The sequence below is a fragment of the Typopeltis vanoorti genome, chromosome 6, assembly GCF_054136105.1.
Source record: "Typopeltis vanoorti isolate ZY-2024b chromosome 6, IOZ_Tvanoo_1.0, whole genome shotgun sequence".
In the NCBI taxonomy this organism is placed as follows: domain Eukaryota; kingdom Metazoa; phylum Arthropoda; class Arachnida; order Uropygi; family Thelyphonidae; genus Typopeltis; species Typopeltis vanoorti.
The window spans coordinates 101,261,108-101,281,338 of record NC_143554.1 but is presented as its reverse complement, the minus strand read 5'-3'; the positions used below and the strand labels follow the sequence as shown (position 1 = coordinate 101,281,338).

At 34.3% G+C, this 20,231-nt stretch overlaps 1 protein-coding gene across 1 annotated transcript in view; it reads right to left on the bottom strand.

The window, feature by feature from the left end:
• Vamp7 (Vesicle-associated membrane protein 7) overlaps nt 1-20,231 on the bottom strand; it is a 120,204-nt gene that overhangs the window by 9,511 nt on the left and 90,462 nt on the right. Inside the window, exons 8-9 of the mRNA XM_090393559.1 lie at nt 12,426-12,493; nt 7,071-7,163 (exon numbers count right to left, since the gene is read on the bottom strand). Of these exons, the coding sequence (XP_090249685.1) occupies nt 7,071-7,163; nt 12,426-12,493 (161 nt within the window). The remainder of the gene's footprint in view (nt 1-7,070; nt 7,164-12,425; nt 12,494-20,231) is intronic.

Sequence of the window (20,231 nt, the reverse complement as noted above, 5' to 3'; positions counted from 1 at the left end):
AGTGGGAGCCAGACCCAAAGGTGATACCAAGGTTGAAGTAATGCAGTAGTAATGAAAATACTTCTGGCACAAAACTTTTACTTACACTTGGATAAAGGATTAAACCAAGTATATAATTTCTTGGTATCTTTAATTTATAGTATGACCTAGTGGAAAAAACTTCCAACCTTTCACTAAACCAGAATAATTTAATAATAAGGTGTGACATCTTTTGGAAACTTGTATAGGAAAATATGACTTCTGCATTACTTCCACCTTGGTATCACCACCTATCGGTCTGGCTCCCACTAACGAGACCTCAATAAAGGTTGAAACCAGTCTGGGTAGTGAGTGACCCTTCCCATAATGCATAGCATTATTCATGTCTGCAAGGAGATGTGCTTTGCATTATCGCAGTTTTTCTCAAACTTCAGATATCCACATACCCCTTCTTAAATTTTCATTATTACCAAGTACTCCCTTATCAAAATATTTAAATATAAATAAATAAAGTATATTTCATTGTAAATGTCTATTTTATTTGAATTTATATGTTCATATATATTCAAATAAGATAGAACAAATTATTTTTAATAGAAAAATTTGGAAAACTCTTCATTTTCCGTCCATGAAAATCCACATTTCAAGTAATTGAAATGTGGATTTTCATGGACAGAAAACAAGAAAACTTTGATATTGTATCTGGATCAAATGAAATTGATAAGTCCATGAAAATCCACATTTCAAGTAATTCATAGTTGGTTCTTTAGAGATGTCTGACATCTCTAAAGAACCAACTAGAAAGAAGATGAAAAATCTTCGTAAGTATGATATGAATTACTTGAAATGTGGATTTTCATGGACTTATCAATTTCATTTGATCCAGATACAATATCAATGTTTTCTTGTTACTTCCAGCTACTTGTATTTGCTATATATTACTCTCTTTTGTGCATTTTATAAATTCAGTCTTTAACCAATGATCCATACTTAAGAATTTGAAAACTAAAAAATTACCATATTTACTCGAATATAACTCGCACTTTTTTCCCAAAATTAATGTTTATGATGGGGTGGTGTCAAGCAAAACCATATGTTGCACTGCAACATATGATTTTGCTCAAGTCGACATAGCAGTTTCTGCTGGAAGTGGAGATGTGATTCATTAGTTAGTGCCGATTTTATCCCAGTTGTCTCTAATTGCACTAATTGTTGAGAAATATATCACACAGACTGCAAATGTCTCTATACCTTATTCAGTGATACAATGAAACTACTTATTTTTCTTGCATCTTCAGTATAGTGATGCTGTTGGGGAGGGCGTTTTGTTTACTGCAGGGAGCGAGTTACTATCGCTAGGACGTGAATGTCGTGGCAATAGTAACTTGCAATTTGAATAGGAGAATAATATGAGAATTACATAACATATAATTTATTGAGAAATATATACGTTTAAAATAATTCTTTTTTTCTTACTAATGATTCCATGTGTTAATGATGCAGAGCCGAAAATTGCCACGTACCAAATTGCCAAGATCTTTCGCGGAACCCGGGGGGGGGGGGGGGGTACGCGTACTACACTTTGAGAAACACTGCATCATGGGATACTAAGGCAAGTAATGTAAAGTCATACCATCTTTACCACTACTGCCATAGTCTTGAAGATACTTCACATGCAAAATTTTTTTGTTTACACTTGGATCAAGGATTAAACCAAGTGTATATAATTTCTTGGTATCTTTAATTTATTGTTGAGGTTTGGAAAGTTTCTCAGGTCTAAGGCAGATTTGAGGAATAGCCTCTCATATTTGTATTTGCTGTGGTGTAGTAGAGTAGAGTGGCCTTTCAGCATATCCTGTGGCGGGTGTTCAAATCATGGCCAGCAAGTCCTGAATGGCTATAATGGTGGAACCAGATGTAGTCTTGGTGTTAAGAAATTCTGATATTGGTTGTTGGTATATTTAGCCATAGTAGGTCAGTTTGCAACTGCAAGGGACCTGACAGATCTAGGGATTGTGTCTGGTCTTTGGTGGAGCAGATTAGGGATGCCAATTTTTTGTGACCTAGTGGTTAAAAATTAACAAAAATCCCTTGGGATTTTTGTTAATTTTTGGGATGTGTCCCGGATATATGTAATGGTGATAGTTTTTTTGTAATCTTCTCTGAAGGGGAAGTGGAGTAAGGGATGCAGTTATAGTGTTTTAATAATTTTGGGGGATTGTCAGCTTTCCTCTCTTAATAACAGACTTAAAAAAAACTCATAGTTCTTTAGAACTTTTATAGATGTGCATAAATAATTCTCAGTCAATTTATCATTTTGTAATCTGTTCACATGGCTGAGATTGTTGACCATCTAAGAAGTTCATCTTTGTGTTTGGTGTTGAATTGTACAACTGCAATTGTGTCTTATTCTTCTGTGAATTCCACTTCTTTTCTAATACTTCTCATGATGATGGTGCCCATCTTCAATTCCGATGACAGTGACTTCATTCCAGTATCTAAGTTTGCTATTTGCCCTAATATTAATAATAAAAAAAATATATATAAAAAAAAAAAGGGGGGGATGGGATTGTTCCACATGTTACAAGCCAATATAAAATAAGTCCCATGTCAATCCAAATTCATTTGTTCAGTACCCAAGTAGATACCACCATGAATATTGGGTTAGTTCTTGGTATTCCCTGTTGAGCTCTCCTCCCAGTTATATAGTTTTCTCTTAAGTAGCCCAAGTAATGTTTAATTATTATGGCTAATAGATTTGAAGGCAGCAATCAGATGAAATTTCTTGGGAATCTTCAGAGATTCACAGGCATCTTTTGGATATAGAATAGGAAATCTGCAGATTTTATCTCGATTTGGAGGATGTGGAAAGAAATCACTTTTGGGTTGTAGCTAATGAGATAAAATGTTTGATAGCTAAGATTTCCTGTTAGAGATGTGGCATCTGCTTGTACTCTGCTCATCATATTTTCCAAGAAATACAGAATAATTAAATCTCTACTGATAAGAGTTCACAACATATGCTCTTTTGAACCACAACCTTTTGTGAGTGGATTCACACACACAAGAATACACCATGCTGAGAAAGTTCAGACTTGTGAGGTTGAATCAAATCTTGGTACTCCTTTTTTGTTGTTGCAGACTTATCAGCTGTTAAAAGAAATCTGGATGCTAAAATTTTCTGACTGATGTTTAATACACAGGTCTCCAGAAATCCAATCATCATGGATGAGTCATCAAAGGCACGTGGAAAGTGAATTTTCACCCTTGTTCTAAATGCAATTCAAATGTATTACCTTATTTTCTTTGCACCTTTTCATTTTAAAACATCATCTCATTCACTATCAAATTATTTGACTAAGAAATTAAAAAATAAAAAAATTATTTTCAATCAGGAGATAGCATCGTATGTAATTAACTTAATATTCATCAACTGCTTTTCTCCCCATAAAACAAAAAGACAAAGATTAATAACAGCCGAAATAAAGTTTGAGAAAAACTGCAAAGTATATTCTATTCGATCACAAAAGAAATTAAGAAATTATGAAAGAACTAAACCAGGAAACAGTAATAGAAAAAATTTTAAAATATAAGATACTCCTCTAAGTATTCTTATCCACCGAGTCTTGAATTCTCTTTCTGACCAACTTTTCCAGTACTTTTACCACCACTCCTGAGATACTGATTGCTTCTATAATTTGTTACCATAGACATCCTCTTTTATGAAAGGAATTATTTTGCCCTCCATCCACTCCCTTAGGACATTGCCAAAGCTGAAATTTAAATAAAACAGCCTAGTAAGGCACTGCCAGTCCCTTGCACATTCTTGTAAAACACGAGCTGATATTCCATCTAATCCCACAGCTGTATTTGCACTGAGATTCTGCAATATCCCAGCTATCTCCAATTCATCAACCTCCGTTCTCAAATCAGTTCCTGTCACTTCTGCCACAACAATATACTCACTTGGAACATATACCCTTCCAAAGCACTCACTCTCAATAGCCCAATATTATTTCTGCTTCAGTCACCTCACTACCATCAGCACTTGTTAAAGTTATGCTTCCATAGTCATTCTTTCTCCTACTTGACACATAACGAAAGAACTCTATTGGGATTTCCTTTGGTCTACTCAGATAATTTCTTCTCATAATCTGATTTTGCTTTCCTTACCATGATGGTCACTTTTCTCCTCATATACCCTCTGCAACTGATGCTTAATGATACCACATTATGATATTTGCTTCCTCCAGACACCTTCGACTATCCCCCATGCACTGTGAACATCCCCTTGCAGATTTTTATGCCATGGGACTACTTCAAGCTATCTCCTAGGTATGGCATAATCACCTGCCCAATACTTCTATATATACTCAACTGAAAACTCCACATTTCACTATGTCTCAAATCAAGACTGCATGATCATTCTCCCAATTAGAGTCAGTGTAGCCACCTTAGTTATAGATAGGTCTTCTGATCCAATACTCTTGCATTGGATCTGGTTATAGCTCAAGTCCCCCAACATCACATGCTGCTTCAATGATACCACTGGTGCCAGTGACCTGATTCTTTTGCAATCACTAATACTATTGATGTGTATAAATTCCATTTATTTTTCTGCCTTGTGATCTTTCCTCCTTCCATTCTATGTCAATGAAGCTGAAGTACCCCATAATAATGACTCAACCTGCACTTACTAATTTGCTGATGCATGTCTTCCATCACCCTGGCACCCTTGGCCTATAGCAGCAACCAAATTTATATTTTGTCCTATTGGCTCAATTTTACACTAGATTGTCTCAAAAGAACTGCTATCTGCCCACATGACTCATATTTTTATTGGCGGCAATTTGTCTTCTATCATCAGCAGTATCCTATCCTCTGTCCTGTCTATTCTAGCCTCTCTGAAAATACTAAACCTATCACATTCTATTCCTGTAACTACATTATCTGCTGTTAGCCACATCTCAAAAATGCCTATAGCCTTCTTTTGGCAAGGTCGCACTAACCATCTACAGTTTCTATGTACTAACGTACATAGAAACTATAGTATCCCCTTTGGCTCCCAACCATCTTTACATTCTGAATTGGCTACCTGCCTACATTTGCTCAAATTTTTTTTTAGTTATTTTCCTGACTTTGTGCTTCCACACTCACAGTGAATAAAACTCACTCTAAACAACTAGTGTAGTCCATCAGCATTATACAAATCCTTCTGTTTATCAAACTCAGACCACACACCCAGAAACTTTACACCATTCCTTCTGCACAACCTGTGTATTGATTCATTAGCTATTATTGCCTTCCTTCTCAGTTTGCCTCTATCATAATGTGGCAGCAGAACAAACTTCATCCTCTCACTCTTCTTCTTCGCTTCTTCCAATAACTCTTTTTATATCCTCCCTCATACAATGTCTCACTACACAGGTCACTGGTGCCAATGACCTGATTCTTTTGCAATCACTAATACTATTAAATTTTGCACCAGGGAAACAAGATTTTTTGTGCTTTTGTGGAGTATTTCTCTTATTGCAGAATCATTGTAAAAAATTATTGCCTTATCTTCTCTCTCTTTTCTTTATTCATACAATGTTCTTTTTTCACCTCAGACATCTTGCTTTTTTTTCTCTTCTCAGTTTGATCAATCTCTTGATATTTCTGCAGCCTTTCAATCTTTTGCTTTTCCTCTGAAGGATTACATGTTAGTACTATTTTCTTATTCAGGTCTTCTATGTTCTTCTGACCTTCTGCACTTTCAATATTATTGCTGATATTAACATTTTCCAGTCTTCTATCAAATAATATGTTCTCTCTGCACTATAAAAACGTTTATATTAATGAGCGTGTAGTAAATGTTTTACTACACACACTCAATTCACCAGTTTCATCCACTCTTGTTTAACATTTATATAAATGAAAGAAAGACATTAGACCTGATATCAAAATTTGAACTATTCAACTCAGCTCTTTATGTAGATGATGTTATACTTTTAAATAAATCCAGTAAAAGTTTTTAATGGCTGACATAGTAATGATTATTAGAACCATGTATTCACAAAAATAAATAATAATAATTTAATATTATTGCAAATATTTCAGCCTGAAACTAACAGGCCTATAACAAATAATTATACAGGGAAACCGAGAAAGTGAAAGTACAAAGAACAGTAGATTACTATATAATATAAAGAAAAAATTTAGTGATATGATTAAAGAATTTCATGTTATTCTCTATAAAGCAAAGTTGCTCCAGCGTGTCTTAAAGGAAATCTGTGAAGTATTATTCGATTTCGATGGTTTTGTACAAAAATAAAAATAATATAATCTGGAACGTCGGCAGCTAGTTTTCTTTTCTTTTTTTAAAAGAACATTTCAAATAATTATCGTGAATTAATTTCTTTGAGAACAAAGCAAAATGTTTTGTCAAGAAAGCGATTAGAAAAAAATTAGCGCAAAAAATTAAAAATGAAATTGGTTCTCCAAGGTAAGGCAATATTTAAGTGAAGAAATTATGCAAGACCTTTATTTTGTCCAGAAATTAAAATTGTATTGTACAATAAAAAGAGAAAACAAAAATATAAATAATTTCTCTATTTTTAGTCTATCCTATGTAACTAAAATCCAGTTACCCAGCATAGAACAAGGATATGCATTCCTTGTTATAGACAACTGAGAGGTGGCTACGAACATGAGATAATCCGATTAACCAATTCTCTTCAGCGTGAGGGTTTATCACACCTTCTAATGGACAGGAGGGTCAAATTGCACTTCTTATCCTGGTTCTTTAAACAGGTGGGCTGAATCATATCCAGATTTAGCTGAACGTCTATAGACGTCCTGGCCGTTTGGAAGGTTAAGAAAGTCAGAAGAAAATGGAGAAGAAAGGCCCAAGACAGGAATAGCTGGACTCTTTATGACCTGCAGTCATGGAGAAATCCTGACTGAAATCACAGGTCCATCAAGGTAATCACAGATCTTAAATTTTAAGTCAGAATTAAAAGTAAAGTTGTTACATTTCTATAAAGACTCATTATTCCATATTACTCATTACATTCGATACTGCAAATATAAGTATTAAATATTATACTTACTATAACAACAACTATAATAATGACAGTCATCTTAATGTTTTTGATAAACATTGACCGAGCTAAGTTTCTGCTAGTCTTCTTAAATGTCACTGACTGAAAACAGAATATCAAAATTGGTTATAATTCTATCAACAACTATATGTTCAAAATTTTACAAAATGATCATCATTCAGTTGCTTAACCTAATAATTTACCATGAAAATCCTGTAGTAAAACAAAAGGTAAAGCCTACTCATCTTTTCTCTAATTAAAATATTAATCAACTATAAATAGAATAAAAAGTTGCAAATAAATAAATACAACTTAAATATACAGTAATGAGCTTTTTTATCATGTAAGAACCACATATAACAATCAGAAAGAATGTCTAATGACATTTTTGTACATTGCGATGCACATCCTCAGCAGATTAAATTACAAAATTAAATAAATAAAAAAAGGTATGAACAGAGAGATTTCTAAATTAGCAACTGTTATACAACAAATTAATTTAAACCAGATGATGAATATAGCATCGAGATGCCAAACAAGTAACTCATTGTAACACGTAACTTCTGTTATAATATAATTCACTGACACATAAATCTTTATGCCAACCAAAGCTGGTTCAAAACGAGTCCGTGGTTTTGGACACCTTAGCACTTTGACAGCTCCTTTAATTAAGTGAATATAGTTTTTGAATTCAATGTATGGTATTTCTTGTGAACTGCCAAAGTACTTGATGTTTTTTTATGGCGATATAAACTGACACTACTGATTTACGTGTTTGATTTTTCTCCAAATCTTTGGCATGTTCTTTAAGCTAGATATCTCTTGATCAGCCTATATATCCAATATAGTAGATGCAACACCTGGACACTTCTTGTAGCAGCATCAAGGCAACTTTCAAATTGTATTATTGTATTAAGTATTTTTTGCTATTTTAGCTGCAACATTTTTAATGCAGGGTAAAGAAGCAGCACTTTGTAGCTGTCTTGATACTGTATATTCACTGGAACATGTAATGATCTATATAAGATGTTATTAATGGTTTTAAGATTATGTAGCCATTATTTAGGAGTACATCTCTAAGGTATGTTATTTCTTGTTGCCCTTTGCTATCCCTGGATATAATGAATGCTCCAGAATATCTGAGTGTTTTGATGATGCTTTTTTGGGCAGGATAATGCAATGTAGAATGTAGGTATCTTCCAGTGATGATTTGTAGACCTCAAAAATGAAAGTGTGATTTTTTTTTTTTAACTCATTCAGGAGAAGGAAGTTATATTTGAAGAGAACTTTAGCTATCTTTTCAAAATAATTTAAACTCCGACTGCTGACTTTAATCAAATATAGAACTATGTCTTGCTTGATATAACATGCAAGTTACTATGTAATTCTAGAATCCTGAGCAGCTTTTCCTCTTGGTATTTGTCATAAACCCATTTTCCAGATCTACAAGCTTAAATATAGATCCTTGTTATATTTGTATTATTTCTCAATACTATTCGTCTTGAAGTGAAAATCTGATTGTGACAACTTATCTGACCTGAACCCAGCTTGTTCTTCTCCAAGTTTACTTTCGATCGACATTTTTTCTTAACCTCTTTTTAAGTATGCTTGCATAAATTTTACATGGAACATTCAGTAAGGAAATTCCTCTTTTCTATGAGAACACTATTTCAGTTCATCTAGAATTTGACCTTCTGATCAGACCTGAATTATGCATTGCAGCAATTAAAACTTATCCCCATAGAACATTTCTGGCTGAATATCATTCACTCCAGCTGCCTTTCCACTTTGAAAGTTCTTAATGACTTATCTACCCCTAGTATTAATATGTGCTCCTGACTGCATTACTTTAAAATATTTTCTGTGACTGTTTTCTATCACTTCCTGTTTCATTTAGCAATCTTTGAGAGTAATTACTCCAGATATCTAGAATATCTTCATTTTCATGTAGTCCTTTATCATCTCTGATTACTTTTACAGTACTCCTTTCTCCATTTCTTTCAAATAGCCTCTAGCACATTTTGTCACCTTCCCAATATTTACCTTCTATATTATTACTTAAGTCTTCACATGACCTTTGCTTTCTTACATTTTTTTTTGTATTCTCTTGGAGAACATGTGGACTTACTTGCAAGATCTTTACACATTTTCTTCTTTTCCATGACTGCCTCTGACTCCCTGAGTCTAACATGCTGAATCAATCAAGTTGTCTTCCAGGTTTGGTTCTTGTTTTCAAAATCTTTCATTTTTTCTTGAATAATATGTATATATTTGACTGAACAATTTGCCTCGGAAAGCAGCTTGACTGATTCCCTTTAACTTTCTTGGGCACATTTCAATATGATATTCAATTTTATCCTGCTCAAAATTAAATTCTGTTCACTTTCTCTTTCAAATCCTCTATATACTCTTGTGTATTGAACCAGTATGGTGACATATCCATCAACAGTAACACAGCTAATGAGACTTATTTCTAATTTCTTGTGTCTTGCCCCCCTCCCCCATCTCTCCAAGTGAATTTGTGTACGTTTTTATGTTGGAACATGCTATTAGTAATAACTAGTCCATGTCCTAAAAATAAATTCTGCAAATACTTACCATTATTATTAGCTCTGCTCTTTTTTTTTTTTCCCCAAAAACATTTTCATGCCTGGTATTCATTTCCTGGATACAAAACTTTCTAGTATAGATCACCAACAAGAACCATCTTTTTCTTTATGACAGCTGTCTTCTCTATATACTACCCCCACCTTTTACTCAGTAGAATCTTCTGCTGGACCAGAGGAACAACTAAGTCTTATTTTCCAATTCCCCATTTTGATGTTTGCCCACGTCACTCCTCTGATTGATGTTGCCTGCCATTCAAGAATATTCCTTTCATGTTTAGTGTTGAGTACTATAGCTATTCCTTCCTTTCTTTAATCACTATTTCTTGAATAGAACATCATATATTTATTATTCAAAAGAATCTAAATAATAAGTGCAAGATTTTTTCTTCTTTGTTTCAGTAACACTAATAATGTCAATGTAGTACTTCTATAATTCTGCCAGTTGTACCCCTTTTCACTGATACCTCTTATGTTGATGCCCATCTTGAATTCTGCTGATGCTGAGTTGGAGTATACTGTATCCATCACTGCCATCTTTTGTTCCCTAGAAAAATGGCAGTGCCTTGTTTAACAGGGCAACACCACAGCCTGTGACATTTCATTTTGTACCATCTTAAATGATGGTTATAGAGAAAGATAACATGTACCAAAATGATGTTAGTACTGTATGCCCACAGATGCGAGACCCTCCGACACTTCTGAGCATGACAGAAGAAGGAAAGTCCATTTCGATAATAGGGTAGTCAATCTGTCTTGTGGGATGAGTTGTTTATTATTACACGTCAGAAAATTAACTTTTCCTTTATGCACATTGTAGTTTTTAAAGTGGTAACTATTCGGCTTGTATAACAGTTGGAAAATTGTACATATAAAGCACGATTTCGTGTGTTGGTGATCAATTTGTACATCCTTTATTTCTTTCTCCCCCTTCAGCATGAATTGCCTATTCTTGGCAATCTGCAGCCCTGGTTCTATGAACTGTGGGCATACAATACAAAAGTTTTTCTGCTTTATTACAAAAAAAAAAACTACACTAGACTTTCTAGTATGCTCTTGTCTAGCAAAACCCAGCATCTTTCTGGGTCTAGCGCTCACTGTTTGAGACCTCAATAAAGGTTGAAACAAATCTGGGTAGCAACCCTTCCCATAATGATAGCAATATACATCCAAATGCAAGTGTGCTGTACATTATGGGATACTAAGAAATTTATTTTTTTTGTCTTACATCCATAAAAGTTTGTAAACTTATAATACCTTAGATATTGTAGGCTTACAAAATTTTTTTGGTATTTTTTAATTGATTTTTTTGCATAGTCCAGAAAACTCTGCTCTAGAGACTCATTTTTCCAGAACTCCATTTTCCAGAATTTTGCTCACACTTGGATAAAGGAATAAACTAAATTTATTATAGTCTAACCAAGTGAAAAATAAACTTTCAACATCATTCTCTAAATTCAGAGTAATTTAATAAAAAGGTGGCACACTGTTTGGCAACTCCTAGGTAGAGATGACCTTGCTAATGCTTCTGCCTGGTATCTCCACTTGGGCCTGGCTCCCACTGAAGAGACCTCAATAAAGGTCGAAACTAGTCTGGGTAGTGGCCAATCCCTTAATGCATAACATTATACATATCTGCAAGGAGATGTGTTTTGCATTATGGGAGATACTGGGATAGGAGTGTTGTTAGCTTGGTCCACCTTTGCGACGAGTTGCCCAGTGTTGTACTACCTTACCCCAGTAAGGTAGTACAACACCATATTCAGTCCTGAAGATATTTTTAGGTGCAAACTTTGTTTGCTCACACTTGGATAAAGGATTAAACTAAATTTATTATTATGGGTAAAGGATTATAACAAGTGTATAATTTCTTCATCCTCATCAAATTTCTGACATATAGTAGTACTACATGATTTCTTGTCTAGTATAATACAATGTAAAATGATGACAATTATAGTGGCTGAGAGGAGCTCAGGTATATTTCTCATATTTGGTGTTGAATGTCAATTTTAGAATATAAAATATGCGAGCTAGGTTTGTTTCTCAATGTAAGTAACTTAGTGAGGAAGTCAGTAAATTTCTACTTAAAAATAATAAAGTTCTACTTAATAAGATTTTATATGATTTCTGTCTCTCTATTTTGGGAAAGGTTTGGATATTTTAGTATTTAAGTGGGAGAGTGATATCACACAATCTTTGATGTGCTTTATTACCTTGATAAAAGAAATATCAGAAATGAACCTGTATACATGGTTTCACAACTAACCTGGTTGAGAAGGTGTATATATATATATATATACACACACACACACACACACACATACACACACAATTGATATTATCGTTAGTACGCATATGCTTAAGTGTTTATTTTTCAAGCAAAGACTGCTTTGAATATCATAAACTGAAGACATAAACAATGTCTTAATGATATTAACCAGATATTTGAAAAGAAAGATTATACTTTTTATAATAAACAATCAGTCAAACTGATAATCTCTTCACCAATAAATTATGGACATGGGTGTAAAAAAATTATTTTCTAACGAATTAAATGATGTGAATCAAATGTTATAAAGTTTCCAATTACTGTCTTCATGTGTGAAGCATTTAAGTATGCTGCTTTTAGTGATACCAAAATATAAGCAAATTTGTATAAGAATTCAATGTTGCATGCTACTGGCCAATTTTATTCTAAGAGGTATATAAGGAAAAAACAAATAAAATTTAAAACTTTGAAATAATCATGAGAACCTACAGTGTTACTCAAATTTTCAGTTTTATCAAGCAACAGTTCCAGTCGTTCTCCCCGATTTGCTACAGAATCTGAAAACAAAACAAAACTGAAATTTAGTGATCCTAAAAACATAGCACTTGCAATATTACAAAATTATTACTTTTTAACAAAGGAGAAAAAAAAAATCAAATACTGAACACTCAGATATTTAAGGTCAAGTTGTCTGATTTCTATGCCACAGAAAAATCATTTTTAATAACAGGATTTCCATAAAATAATATAGATATTTTAAACTATTTACAGTTTGGTTAGCAAACTAAGACAGTTGTTCATCTATTCAAAGAGTTGTACATATGAAAAACATGATTGGTGATTCACACACAATAATTTAGATGAATTTAACAGACTAATCCAGCAGTTGACAAAAGTATCAAGCAGTGTATAATAAACTTAATAGCAATGATGAGAAGTTTTTAAGAAGTTCTTTCATAACTAATGAATCCATTCCTGAATCATTTTATGAAATCCTATTCCTTAGTTCCTCTGTTAAGAGGATTAAAAAAAAAAAAAATTGTAGTATAAACATATAAGTTGCAGATTATATAGCATATCTACGAAAGTGGAAAACAAGCCATTTTGAATTGCTATGATTTATGTCCAAAAGTTGAAAGAAGGAAAGTTCCTCAACAGTATTATAATGTCATATGAAGCAATCCTGCAAACAAGGAATGTAAACAGAACAAATTATCAAATTCTGGATTCTACTTTTGAATGCTTAAAACCCTAAAGAAATATTCTTCCTAAATCAATGTGCGTGCACTTTACAAATGTAGAAGTGCTAAGTGTACCTTTTTTGCTGAATTTTTTGATATGTTAAAATATGCTTTTCCACTGCTTGAGTAACCCATACTTTCATGATGGATGCCCATTTCTTGAATAGACAATCATGTAGAAAAGGGCCAATTTCATGGCTGTCTCATAGTTTCCATCTTATATTCTTACATCTCCTCCCTATTCTTCTTCTTCTTCTATGGGATTATGCAAAAAAAAAAAAAAGTATATATCAAAAGTGATTTTATTCACGTTACAGCTCCTCCACATGCTGACACAAACTTACAACTGGCAAGCTGAGCATAGGGCAAGAACAGAACTTGTTCACTCCAAATAAAACAAAAACTTTAATCTCCAAAACTGCAAACGATAATATTGGCATTTGTAAAAAATCTTTTTTTTTTTCTTCTCCTTATTATCCTGTATTAATTTTCCATCACATTCACTTAGCATATAAGAAAATAATTTTTCCCATAATCAAATCATTATTTATTTACAAATAAACAATGAATAATTATAAATTTCAATAAACTCAATCACTCACATTCTCAAAACTAGGCTGAAAATAATTACTACAAAAAGTCAAAAGGCTTCAGTTCAGTGATGTAAAATCACATATTAAGTGAACTCTCGGTCAGTGCATAAAAGTACACACCAACCAACAGTTCTCTTAAGAAAAATAGATTTCTCTGACATTTTAATTTCCTTAGTACTGAACGAGAGTTTTTGCTCTCTTAAGGTTTCTGACTGGTCTCTGAAGAGAACCAAACAGATTTAAACAGCTGTCAGGCCAGTGAAACCTTTATCAAATGCATAAATGAAAGGCAAATATATGGACACTTGGGCAGCACCAATTTCTTCTAAGTAGTGCAAACTAAAGCAACTCGGGAATGCCGAGGATTGTATTCCTGTAAGCTCTTAGGTAAACATGAAATTTTCATAGTTTCAACATTCAGCTTTGAAATAACGATGGATCTAGTATCCACTTTGCCTATGTAAGCTAAAAATGTTAATTTGAGGAATTTAACACCTCAGTCACATATCATCATCATCAAATTCCTGCCATGTACCCTCAATGGCTGTACAGGATATGATAGTACAACATGAAAAAAATTACATCATTACTAACTTCCTATCTATAATTTTCCTCCAAATCATTCTGTTACTTGTCAAGACTCCAACATTATCAGATCTTCTATTTCTATCGTCTAAGGCACTTTGTACCGTATCAATCCACCTATATCTTGGTCCTCCTCTGGGTCGTTTTGCTGCCAACCTGACAGAGAACACTTATTTTGCTAATCTTTCCTCGCTCATTCTGTTTAAGTGACCATACCACCTGAGATTAGCTCTACTAACGCATTCCTGGATGCTGACAATGTCAAGTTCTTTCCTAATATCCTCATTTTTAATACGATATTGCCATTGATGCCATCTATTCACGCCTATAATCTTTCTCAGGACTCTCATATCTGCCGTCTCTAGTCTTTGGTCAAGTGTTTTACTTCTGACTCAACTCTCAGATCCATAAGTTAAAACTGGTTTGAACACTGTCTTGTACACAGCTAATTTAGTGTTCCGACTAATTTCTCTCTTATTCCATATGAATTTATTCAATTGACTTCCCACCATACCAGCTTTGCTGATTCTGTTGTCTATTTCTATATTTAATTTACCATCTTCAGTAAAAATCGTGCCTAAATAGCTGAAATGTTTTACTTGTTCCACAGGTTCTCTATTCACAACACAGTTGACATTTTCAATGATTCTGCCTATTTTCATTGTCTTTGTCTTTTTATTGCTGACATTCATACCATATCTATTACAACAGCTATTCAATTTAGTCAGAGAATCTTGCAGACTTGTAGCGGATTTATTTAAAAGTATAACATCATCCGCATAAAGCAAAGAGCTGACATTAACATCTCCAATTTTGATATCATGTTTAATACCACTTTCCTTCATAATGTGATCCATATAGATAATGAATAACAGAGGGGGATAATGTACATCCCTGTCTCACACCAGATTTAACATTAAACCATCTTCCTATACTTCCTTCAATTCTAACTGCTGATTTACAACTCAAATAAAGACTAAGTATTGCTTGATATAATGCCCCATTGACACCATATAACTGCAGCTTATTGAATAGCTTCTCTCTTGGCACCTTGTCATATGCCTTTTCCAAATCAACAAAACTTAAATACAGATCTCTGTTATATGTCATCTTCCTTATACCCTCTTTTACCTTGCGGTGTCGAGGGTCCACTGATCATCGGACCTCACTCCGTTTTTACAGGATAAGGTGGTCAGCCTTATGCCCCGGTGTATCCTATGGCCTGTAATGTTGAGTTCTCAAGGCCAGCTTGCCTGCTTTGTGGAATGAAAAAACCCCAGTATAAACTGCAGAGAAAACCCTGCTGTCCATGCCCAAGACTGGCTAATTGGATATGGCTGAGGAAGATCCTTCAGCTCCTCACGTCACCGACGGGAATCGAACCTAGGACACTCCTTCCCCAGGCATATGGTTGCGAAGCGCATAGCCACTAGGCTAACCGCGTGGACTCTCTGTTATATTCCAATGCTTTCTCGACTATTTGTCATAAAGTGAAGATCTGATTCTGACAGCCTCTATTTGGCCTGAATCCAGCTTGTTCTTCACCTAGCTTTTCTTCCGCAATTCTTCTCAACCGTTTCTCAAGTATACTTGCATAGATCTTGCCAGGAACACTCAGTAGGGAAATACCTCTGTTTTTTTTTTTCCTCACATTCAGTTTTATTTCCTTTTTTATATATGGGTACTATGAGAGCTCTATTCCAATCACCGGGAATTCGTCCCTCTGTCCAGGCTTTTTGAACTATGCAGTGCAGTCCCTTTAAGACTCTTATACCATCATACTTCAGCATTTCTGGTCAAATATCATCTACTCCTGCTGCCTTTCCACATTTCAAGCCTTCGATGGCTTTTTCTACTTCAAGTATGGATATGTATTCCTGACTGCATGCCTGGTCAGTGTTTTCTACCACTGTGCTGTCATCACTGCTTGTTTCATTTAGCAGTTTTTCAAAGTAATTACTCCATACTTCAAGGATATCCTTTTCTCCCGTTTTCATGTCACCTTTATCACCTCTAACTCCTTTTACAGCACTCTTTCCTCCATTCCTAAGCTTCTTCAACAACCTCCAGAATATTTTGCCACCTTCTTGATATTTATTTTCTATATTTTTGCCAAAGTCCTCCCATGACTTTTGTTTAGCTAGTTTTACACACTGATTAGCATTCTTGCATTTGTCTCTGTGTTCTCTAAGAGCACAAGCTGACTTATTTGACAGGGATTTTTCAACATTAAGGGAAGGGCCACTACCCAGACTAGTTTCGACCTTTATTGCGGTCTCTTCTTTCTCTAAATCCAGAGTAATTTAATAAAAAGGTGGCACACTGTTTGGCAACGCCTATAGGTAGAGATGACCTTGCTAATGCTTCTGCCTGGTATCTCCACTTGGGCCTGGCTCCCACTGAAGAGACCTCAATAAAGGTCGAAACTAGTCTGGGTAGTGGCCTTTCCCTTAATGCATAACATTATACATATCCACAAGGAGATGTGTTTTGCATTATGGGAGATACTGGGATAGGGGTGATGTTATCTTGCTCCACCTTTGCAACGAGCTGCCCGGTGTTGTAACACCTTACCCCAGTCCTGAAGATACTTTCAGGCTCAAACTGTGTTTGCTCACACTTGGATAAAGGATTAAACTAAATTTATTATAGTCTAACCAAGTGAAAAATAAACTTTCAACGTCTTTTCAATCTCATTCTTAAAGTTTTTACATTCGAACCATACATAACTATTGTATTCCTATCAAAGTAATATTTCTTCAGCCTACCTGAGTGCGTGACAATGAGATTCTTTACATTTTAAGAAATCATTTTGAAAATTTAAAGGGCAAAAATTGAAATTAACATAGCAAAATTCTCATAACATTTAACCATTTTAAAATATTTTAGTGGTAACCTACAAACTAAAAATTTCTTGCAAATATATATGAATAAATCAGATAATTTTATGATGACACATTTAAAAAAATAATAATAATAAATTTTATTTATTTATTTTCTTTTTTAGAGTGTTATAAAAAAAAGAAATGCCAATTTTAGTTCTTACAGAGTAACCGTATGTTCTCTTTTTATTTGGCTTTCGTGAGTGTGTGCGCACGTGCACAAACAGATATACATACACACACTGACAATTTGTTTGCTATATAGAGCAAATATTCACTTTCCTTATTACCAAAAATAAGTTCAGATTCAACTTCATTGCATGTAGCAATTCAGACTGCTAAAAGAAGGATCAACTTTGGTTATACTTTTATTCTGTTTCATAAATCATGGATTCAGTATTTGACAATGCATCAATATTGTTAATGCTATTTTTACAATTCACTTTCAAATTCTTACAAACAGGGCTCTGCGAAGCTAGAAAGCTTTCTTATTAGATTCTAATGTACTTTCAAACATTAACAAAAAGTATAACACACATTCCCTCAAAATAACATTTTTTCAACCTATTTGAGTGTGTAACAGTGAACTTACTTGGTTTCTTTTATGTCTACTATAAGCGAGAGGTGAGATCTTTTGATAATCCTATATGGAAACATGAATCCTTCAAAGGAAGAAAATAAAAGCCGGCCATCAAAGTGTCATCCCATTACACTCACACCATTGTTCTATCGAAAATAATGGAGAAGGTCATCAACAATTAACTCCTTTGCCATCTGGAAACCCATTGGTTAATCAGTGATCACCAGTATGGATTTCTCCACTCCTGATCCCTAATGTAAGTATCAGCAAGAAGATCCATAGTATATCTCTTACCAGACTACCAATTTATGGTCACAAGCTAGAGAAAGTGGTAAAACTCATGCTGTCATACATTTCCAGGGCTGATTGGATCTGGCATAAAAGTCTACTTAATACACTACCATGTTACAATCTACTATCTGCCCTCTGCAGTTGGACTACTAACTTCCTCTTTAGTCATTAACTACACCATTGTGGATTCCCACCAAACATGTAGTACATTAGGGCTTTGGACTTTTTCCTACACATTCTCCTATTCACCTTGCTATACCACATATTTCAAGCTAAAAGATCTTCCGGAACTAATGCTTTAAACATTATTCTTCTTATCATATTTCAGTGAGATGAAGGCAACCCTATCAATTTTAATGCTGCCAAATTTTACACAATTCTATCTTATTTTAGGCAAAACCACATCCCCACCCCCACTTAATAATACTCATATCTCCACATGATGAGATATCCCATACTAGAGTGACTTACACATCTAGGTTCTGTGGCAGAAGAACATCACATCTAGCCCTCTTCTACCTCCAAAACTGCTAAGTATCCTTTTCCACTCAAGACATTACTTTTTGCATGTACAACTCTTAACATTGTATAAATCCCATATCTGCCTTACCTTAGAATAATGTTTTTATATACTAGGCTGTACCAAAGTTCTCTAAAAATGCACAATACCATCCAGAATAGGGAGATCTAATTAATTAGTATCCTCCCCTTTCTCTTTCACACAGACTCACTTTTTCAGCGGTATTGCATTCACTTTGTCTCTTCTAAATGTATTTTCATGAATGCTGCTGCTGCTCAATGCTGTAAAAACATGACCTAATGCTGGTCAATATTAGTTTACTGTTCCAATGAAGCAAATTCTCATCCTTCTTTCATTCCATCTGTGCTTTGGAACTGCCTTCCCCAGAAAGCTTTTCCTGAGGACTACAATCTCCAGTTGTTTGCAAAACATATCAATATGTTCCTTCTTGACTCCTCTTGTATAGTGTTAACAGAAAAAACAACATGTCTTTAGGTAGTAAGATGTTTTTCATTGCCTGGTGTAAAACAAGACCATCACCCTACTTATTGGTGATCTGAATTAGTATGAAAACAGCACCATATTTTTTCTCTGTGGTTTTCAGATTACCAACCTAGTAATATACCATAAGTCGACAATCTTATGTGGGTGAGACTGTCATAGAAAACCAGTTTTAATCACACCAAAAACATTAAATTAGATCATTCTTAATTTTCTGCTGGCTTAGCTTAATGAACAGATCACATATCCATTGTCATATTTGTGAAGTGTATTGCTATGTTATCTTTTACCTAATAAAATCACAGGTACACATTACACAAAACAAGCCAATTAAGAAAAGAAATAGAAGCCCTTGATATGACCCATAGTAGCAAGAAGGCATGGAACTTTATCAACAGAATTAGGACAAATTTCACTAAGCCAAATGAGCATTTGCAGGTAACAGCTAATCAAATTGCTCACCAGCTGCTGCTAAATGGAAAATTCCCTAAGAAGCACCCAAAACATAAAATACTTAGAACCCCAAATGAGGAACAAAATGTGATTAACTCAGATTTCACCATCACTGAACTCAATGCTGCCATAAACCTATTAAAACCTAGAAAATCTACAGGCCTTAATGATGTCTGTAATGAACAGATTAAACATTTTGGAACCAGGACTAAAAGTGGTTATTAAACCTATACAACACTTGCCTCAGAACTCTGAGGATACCAACTATCTGGAGGCATGCCAAAGTGGTGTCATTTCTGAAACCAGGGAAAACTTCAACAGAAGCAAAAAATTATAGACCTATATCACTACTCAGCAACCTCTTTAAACTCTATGAATGATTAATTTTGAATAGACTACAATCCCTAATCGAACCCCCATCTTATTGCTGAGCAGGCTGGTTTTAGACCAGGCAAATCCTGCACATCACAAATTCTCAACCTCACTCAATATATAGAAAAGGATTATGAGCAAAAACTAACCACAGGAGTAGTCTTTGTAGACCTAACTGCAGTATATGATACCATAAACCATCTCACACTCAGAAATAAAATATACAGAATAACTAGACTATCACCTTGTCCTCCTGATCTAATCACTCTTGGAAAAC